This window comes from Triticum urartu, chromosome 5A (genome assembly GCF_056163025.1).
Source record: "Triticum urartu cultivar PI428250 chromosome 5A, HENAU_Tu73, whole genome shotgun sequence".
Lineage (NCBI taxonomy): Eukaryota > Viridiplantae > Streptophyta > Magnoliopsida > Poales > Poaceae > Triticum > Triticum urartu.
This window is the reverse complement of record NC_141877.1, coordinates 29,048,666-29,055,853: the sequence shown is the minus strand read 5'-3', so window position 1 is coordinate 29,055,853 and position 7,188 is coordinate 29,048,666. Positions and strand designations below refer to the sequence as shown.

Below are 7,188 nucleotides of genomic sequence, written 5' to 3'. Positions count from 1 at the left end.
ATGCAGTCTTATTTGAAAGCCCTCGCCGCAGGCCACTGAAGGTCCGCATCTTCCTTGCTTGCTAGGTAGCCGCTGCTTCTCTCTCTGTCGACAACATTCTTCCATTTCGACCATGATCATCTCATCATAAAGTACATGCGACCCTAGCTTTACCATGCGACCCTAAACAGACGTCCGGTTTGACCGGATTTTATCCCTTTGGGACCGATGGGTTCGCCCGTGTCCGGCCTTGTCCGTTAGGTCGTGCGTGCGGCCACCGCGCGGCCACACCCCAAATCACGTCTGTGTTGGACATGATTTAAGAAAATAAAAAACGTAAATAAAATGACTAAAAAAATAAATAAGCGCGGTTTAATAAACATAAAACTTAGTTAGGATCGCCACGGCCACAAAACGGCCCAGTTTCATGTCCAATTTGACATAATTAAACATTAAAAAAAACGGCCGCCGCCAGCGCGCTTTTGCTCGTGCCCGTCGATGCCGTCGCCGTCGCCGTCTTCAGTGCCCGTCGGCGTCGTCGTCGCTGACGAGGTCCACGTAGGCCGGCGGCGTCCAGAGGTGGGCCGGCGGTGCGTGGTAGACGGGGGTGGGCCGGATGGCAGGAGGTGCCTGCACGACCTCCTCCCGTGGCGACGCCTCCCGCTCCGGTGACCACGGCGGAGTGGCGCACCAGTCCACGCCCACGGCGGCGGCCATCTCCGGTGCAGTGCAGGACCAACCCCACCCCTGGCCCAGCAGACCCGGGTGGAACGCGGCCACCGGCTCCTCCTCCATCGCCTCCTCCTCGGGGATGGCTACCTCGCCGGCGGCGGAGTGGGCCATCATCTCCTTCAGGCCCTCCCATTTGCCGCTCATCGTGCGTGTACATGGAGTCCTCCATGACACGCGCCATGAGACGGGCCTCCTCCTCCGCTGTCATGCGAGGAGGTGGTGGCGGAGATGGCGAAGGCGACGGCGAGGGCGTGGGCGTGAAGCCGCGCACCAGCCTACGCCCGCGCTCCTGGGGAGCAGGCGCTACGCGCTCCCGACGTGGCCGCCGCGGCCCAGACGCCGTGCCGGCGAAGAAAGAGGCACGCCGCACGTCGTGCTCGTCCCTGAGCCAGGTATCCCAGAGGGAGGAGTCCGGACCTACCTGTCGTCGCAGTACAACTCGTCGGGGAGGAAGCGGCGGCGGCGCTCGATCTCTTGACGGCGTGCACGGCCGGTCGCCGGGACCGGCGGGATCGGCACACGGTCGGCGCTGAGGTGCCATCCGTTGGGGAGGTGGGCGTCGCCCCAGGGGAGCGGTGTCCTCGTCTCCCAATAATGGCGGCACACCGACGCTCGGACGTAGTGCTGGTCGCGCTCGCCGGCGGACGTGGTGGCGATGGAGAAAGCGGTCGGCGCGGGGGCCCGGCGTGGTGGTGATGCGGCCTCCTTCTTCACGGAGCCGGCGCGGCGCCCCGACGAGGAGCCGGCCTTGTGGTCGTGCTTCCCCTTACGGTTCTAGAAGCCCATGGCGTCGAGGGTGGCCGGCCGGCGAGCTCGACAAGGGAGGATTAGGGTTTAGCGCGGTCGGGTTTCGAGAAGTCCGCTGGATGGAGTGGGACAGTGTGGACGATGACCGGTCCACGGGTTCTCCATTTAAGAAGGACGGCGACCTTCCACTGGGCCGATGGCAGGTGGGGTCGGCCACCCGTGCGCATTGATGTTGGCAGGCGGGAGGTAGGTGGCCGCCCCGCCACGCGGCCAGACACGGACGAGCGGCGCGTCCGTTCGGTGTCCACGGCGACCCAAACCCGACGCAAAGATGCGATTGAAATGGGTCGGCCCGGACACAAACGGGCCAGATGGATCCGGACCGTCGCGCGCTGGGTCGCATCGTTTGTCCGTTTTACTCGAAACGAACGGGACGGGATAGGATGAGGTCGCGCGATGGACTTGGCCTTACTATGATGATCGGGCCGGTATGGAGTTGCTCTCAGATTCCCTGACGTAAGTATGTATGTGTCAGGCCACGAGTCACCGATGGACAAACAACAAAAATACAGAAATGACGAATGGTTTTTATAACGAACAAACTATGCATACATACATACATGCGGAGTCTCCACCATGACCATGAGATGAGATGAGGTGCGCCGAGGAAGTTGGCTGGTCGTTAACGTGCTCCCGGTTGGTTGTTCCAGGCCAGCGATACGGCCGGTCTCGGACGGCGACCGGCGACGGCGTACGTACCTAAGGCTCGGCCGCGAGCGACTGTCTGTCTGCTAGCAGCACCCGCGGGCGTGTATGGTCAGGTTCAGTCCAGTCCAATGCTCTTCGGACAGCGTGGACGGGGTTTCGCACTTTACCGCAGCCCCAAGCCACACGAAGATTCCCACACCTCTTCTTTTTCTTCTCTTTTCTGTGAACGCTCTGCTCTCTCATTTGGTTGCTAGCGACACACTCCACTGTTTTTCTGTCGACAACACTCTTCTTCCATTACTATCTAATTCTGCTTCTCCAATGCTGCTTATTAGGCTGGTGTGGTGTGGTGTGGGCCCAAACCAGTGGAATGGAATGGGAAAAAAAACGAGGCCCAACCGTCCCCAATCTCTTCACCACCAAAACCGCGCCACCATGTCCATGCTTCCTCTTCCTCCTCCCTCACTCTCCCGTCAGATCCCCTCTCCCCACTTCTTCCTCGCCCAAATTCCATCTCCCCGACCAAGCAAAACCACACGCACCGCAAGCTCCAGCTCTAGCCTCGACAATGCCTAGCTTGTAGCCGTCCGTCGCAACTCGCAATGGCGTCCGCGGCGGCGCTGCTGCTGGCGTGCGCCGTGGTCGCCGCGCTGGCATGCCTGGCGCTCGCGGACCCGCCGGCGAGCGAGCAGACGGCGCTGCTGGCCTTCCTCGCGGCCGTGCCGCACGAGCGCAAGCTCGGGTGGAGCGCCTCCACGCCGGCCTGCGCCTGGGTCGGGGTCACCTGCGACGCCGCCAACTCCACCGTCGTCAAGCTGCGCCTACCCGGGATCGGGCTCGTCGGCCCCATCCCGCCGGGGACCCTCGGGCGGCTAGCCAACCTCCAGGTGCTGTCCCTCCGCGCCAACCGCGTGTCCGGCACCATCCCCGACGACCTCCTCCGCCTCTCCGCCCTCCGGTCCCTCTTCCTGCAGGACAACGCCGTCTCCGGCGCCATCCCGCCGGGGGTCTCCGGGCTGGCCGCGCTCGAGCGGCTCGTGCTCTCCCACAACAATTTGTCGGGCCCCATCCCCTTCGCGCTCGGCGGCCTCGCGGCGCTGCGCGCGCTGAGGCTCGACGGCAACCGGCTGTCCGGCAAGATCCCCAGCATCGCCAACCCGGGGCTCAGGGCGTTCAACGTCTCGAACAACATGCTCAACGGCTCCATCCCGCGGGCGCTGTCGCGCTTCCCCGCCGACGCCTTCGCCGGGAACCTCCAGCTGTGCGGCACCCCGCTGCCCCCCTGCAGCCCCTTCTTCCCGTCCCCGGCGCCGGCGCCGGGGATGGGCCCGAGCGACGGCGCGCCCGGTGGGACTGGGAGAAAGAAGAAGAAGCTGTCCACCGCGGCGATCGTCGGCATCATCGTGGCCGCCGTGGCCGTCGCGCTGCTCCTGCTTCTTCTGGCCATCGTGTTCTGCTGCAAGAAGAGGGCCCGGCGAGGCGCGCGCACGGAGGGACCGAAGGGCACGGCCGCGGCGGCGGGGCAGACAGGCACAACCAGACCGCCGGCGGCGTCCGGCGAGGGCACGGGCACCGCGTCCTCGCCAAAGGACGACGCGGGCACCTCCGGGGCGGTGGCCGCGGCGGGCGGCGGGACGGGGGAAACGAGCCGGCTGGTGTTCGTGGGGAAGAGCGCGGGGTACAGCTTCGACCTGGAGGACCTGCTGCGGGCGTCGGCGGAGGTGCTGGGGAAGGGGAGCGCGGGGACGTCGTACAAGGCGGTGCTGGAGGAGGGGACGACGGTGGTGGTGAAGCGGCTCAAGGAGGTGGCGGTGGCGCGGCGCGAGTTCGAGGCGCACATGGAGGCCGTCGGCGGCGTGGAGCACCGCAACCTGCTCCCCGTCCGCGCATACTACTTCTCCAAGGACGAGAAGCTGCTCGTCTACGACTACCTCCCCGCCGGCAGCCTCTCCGCCATGCTCCACGGTCAGTCATCACCCTCCCTCCTTCAACCAAAACTGTACTGCATTGCATAGATAGCATCGCCGGCAATTCGACGTGACGGCATGTGGAGCCGGCGGGCGGCTCATCTGGCGCGCTTTTCGCCCCGTTCTGCGTCTTTTTCTTTGGTTCATCATTGTTTTGTGGATCTTTCTCTCGTTGGTCGTGGCTTTTCTTTGATGGCCAAGCGGGGTAAAAATCGTGGCATGTGCATGGGATCATCAAAGAAAGAAAGAAAGAAAGAAGGAGCGATGATGATGGGCTCGGCTCGCTGCTGGAAATGCAACACTTGGCCCGCATTGGCGAGGAGCAGAGACAGAAAATGGTGTGCGTGCGCTGGCCGCGGGGTTTTCGGGCTGTAAAGCCACGACGATGGTCCTCCCTCCTCGTGGATTTTCCTTTCTTTCTTTCTTTATTTACATTCCAACGCTACGATCCAGAGGAGAGGAGAAATGCGAATGCGGTTTGCACGCCGTGTGGCCTCACTGAACAGCCGAGTAGTAGTAGTAGCGCCAGTGAAAGCGAAAGGCGTCTCTGCACTCTTCTTGGCGCCATATCCGTCGATATCGTGTGGGCATGCAGTACCGTACTGTCACCACTGTAGCCCATTTGATAATCGGTAGTAGAAGAGGATACTGTACTCGTCTTGGGCCACTTGTGAGAGGGAGGGAGACGCCTGTGCACTGCACTGGCGGGGGCCGGCGCAAATGCTCCCCGTCTACAGCCATGTGCCGGGACCCGCAGTCAGTCAATACCCTGGCAGCACAACGGAGCAGTATCTACGTACGCATGGCACATCCATCGTACTTGCTGCACTGCGTTACTGTGGGAGGCTCTGTTTCTCTTCGCGTAGGCCTTTTATGTTCTGATGCTAGTGTTCGATTGTGTTTCTCAAATGATGAAGCTGCTGGTAGCAGTACATTTTCCGCGAGTATGATGATTAGCAGCGCTGTCTGTGACCTACTGTTCCGTCGCCATTTGAGGTTCTAGAGTGCCTACCAGATCAGATGCGCTCATTTTGTGCCCGGGTATATGTCTGCTCTGTTTCAGTGAGTATCTGTCTCAGTTTTGGTCCTACTTAATAACCTACTACGGCAGCTGATTGATTGATTGCTTCGGTGGTTGTTTGCTGCTGCTCCACAACTGTGTCATGTGCTGTGCTGTCCTCTTGTTACCATCCAAGGCTGCATTGCATACTATACTGAAGTACGAGCTACCACATTTTCTTTTCTTAAAGAATTCCTCACCTCTCTTCTTTAATTGTGGACCGGCCGATCAATCAGGATGATTGGTTTCGGTTCTCTAGTCTTGCATGATTGTGGGTGTCTTTAGATTAGCAGCAAACTGATTGAGCGTTAATTCTACTTCCTCCCTCCGTTCCTAAATAGATGATCCAACTTTGTAGTACTAACTTTTAGTAGCTGTTAGCTCACGTCCCATTGATTTAATCAGTCGTACGTGACGCTACTTGCATTTTAATCCTATATAATCACTTGTACATTATACTACATTGCAAGTTTGCTAATGTCACATTGGTATTTGTCAAAATTTTCTTTTCTTTGAGAAATCGGTAGCATGAGCTCTGCCTTATCGATCGGCCCAAGATTTTTCTCACCGGAATGAAATGAAATTTGAATGCAGGGAGCCGGGGCTCGGGCCGGACGCCCATGGACTGGGACGCGCGCATGCGCTCGGCGCTGTCGGCCTCCCGCGGCCTCGCGCACCTCCACTCGGAGCACAGGCTCGCGCACGGCAACGTCAAGTCCTCCAACGTGCTGCTCCGGCCGGACCTCGACGCCGCCGCGCTCTCCGACTTCTCCCTCCACCCCATCTACGCGCCGACGTCCGTCCGCGCGGGCGCCGGCGGGTACCGCGCCCCGGAGGTGGTGGACACGCGGCGGCCGACGCTCAAGGCGGACGTCTACTCCCTTGGCGTGCTCCTGCTGGAGCTCCTCACCGGCAAGTCCCCGACGCACGCGTCCCTGCAGGAGGGCGACGGCGGCACGCTGGACCTGCCGCGCTGGGTGCAGTCGGTGGTGCGCGAGGAGTGGACCGCCGAGGTGTTCGACGTCGAGCTCGTGCGCCTCGGCGCCAGCGCCGAGGAGGAGATGGTCGCGCTGCTGCAGGTGGCCATGGCCTGCGTCGCCACCGTGCCCGACGCGCGCCCGGACGCGCGGGACGTCGTCAGGATGATCGAGGAGATCGGGGCCGGCCACGGGCAGACCACCACGGAGGAGAGCGCGCGGGCGACCACCTCCGAGGAGGAGCGCTCCAGGGGCACGCCGCCGGCCGACCCGACGCCGTAGGTGGCTCCGGCCTGCCCACGGACATCTCTTGATTGTTTTGTTGGATGATGAATTGTATTCTCTCTCTCTCTCTCTCGCTCTCTCGCTCTCCCTCTATCAAGCCTCATGTCACGCAGGTTTCATTCTTTCTTCCGAGTAAAGTAAATGTTTCTCCTTTTCTTTTCTTTTTTGCTGTACGCCTCTGTGCAGCCCCTTTTGACCTTCTTTGTGATTCTTTGTGATGGATTAACGCTCCCCATGCATCATTATATTTTTTCTTTTTTCTGAACATCACCCCGTGTCTCTTTATTCATAAAACGCAGGAATTTCTGCTGAGACAACGTGCAAGATACATTCCGGCGGCTCATTCAGACACATACTTGCAAAGATTTTCTTTTTCTTTTGCCTCTTTACATACTTGCTCCATTTAGGCCTAGTTGAGAAAAACATGCAAAAAACCACCATCGGCATATCATTTAGTAGTCTGCATGTAGATTGTCTACATTAAGGGAGCAACTTGGGCATGGCGTTTGGTGTCGTGTATTGACTAGGCTGATGCAACTATAGGGTGTTTGGTTGAATACACTTGACATATGATTAAGAGTAGCTACGCATAGCACATAGAGTTACACTAGAGTGCCTCGGTCCCTCAGCCCTCTTCGCTGTCAAGCTCTCTCCAGAACTATGGCATCGAAGATTAGGTCATCCATCGAAAGCTGCCGTTGAGTCAGTCCTTAGAGCATCTACAGCCAGGCGC

At 60.0% G+C, this 7,188-nt stretch overlaps 2 protein-coding genes across 2 annotated transcripts; one reads left to right on the top strand and one right to left on the bottom strand.

The window, feature by feature from the left end:
- Positions 1-1,128: 1,128 nt before the first annotated feature.
- Positions 1,129-2,096, bottom strand: LOC147967729 (uncharacterized). Its single transcript, XM_087523227.1, has 2 exons — positions 2,079-2,096; positions 1,129-1,476 (listed from the first exon to the last, which is right to left on the bottom strand). Exons 1-2 carry the CDS (start codon positions 2,094-2,096, stop codon positions 1,129-1,131), a joined length of 366 nt encoding a protein of 121 aa, XP_087379353.1.
- Positions 2,097-2,367: 271 nt separating this feature from the next.
- Positions 2,368-6,722, top strand: LOC147967728 (putative inactive receptor kinase At2g26730). Its single transcript, XM_087525359.1, has 2 exons — positions 2,368-4,131; positions 5,788-6,722. Exons 1-2 carry the CDS (start codon positions 2,769-2,771, stop codon positions 6,450-6,452), a joined length of 2,028 nt encoding a protein of 675 aa, XP_087381485.1. The 5' UTR covers positions 2,368-2,768; the 3' UTR covers positions 6,453-6,722.
- The last annotated feature ends 466 nt before the right edge of the window (positions 6,723-7,188 follow it).

Coding starts and splice junctions, on each gene's coding strand:
- LOC147967728 (XM_087525359.1), top strand. CDS start 2,769: ATGGCGTCCGCGGCGGCGCTGCTGCTGGCGTGCGCCGTGGTCGCCGCG. Junction 4,132..5,787: donor CCTCTCCGCCATGCTCCACG/GTCAGTCATCAC, acceptor ATTTGAATGCAG/GGAGCCGGGGCTCGGGCCGG.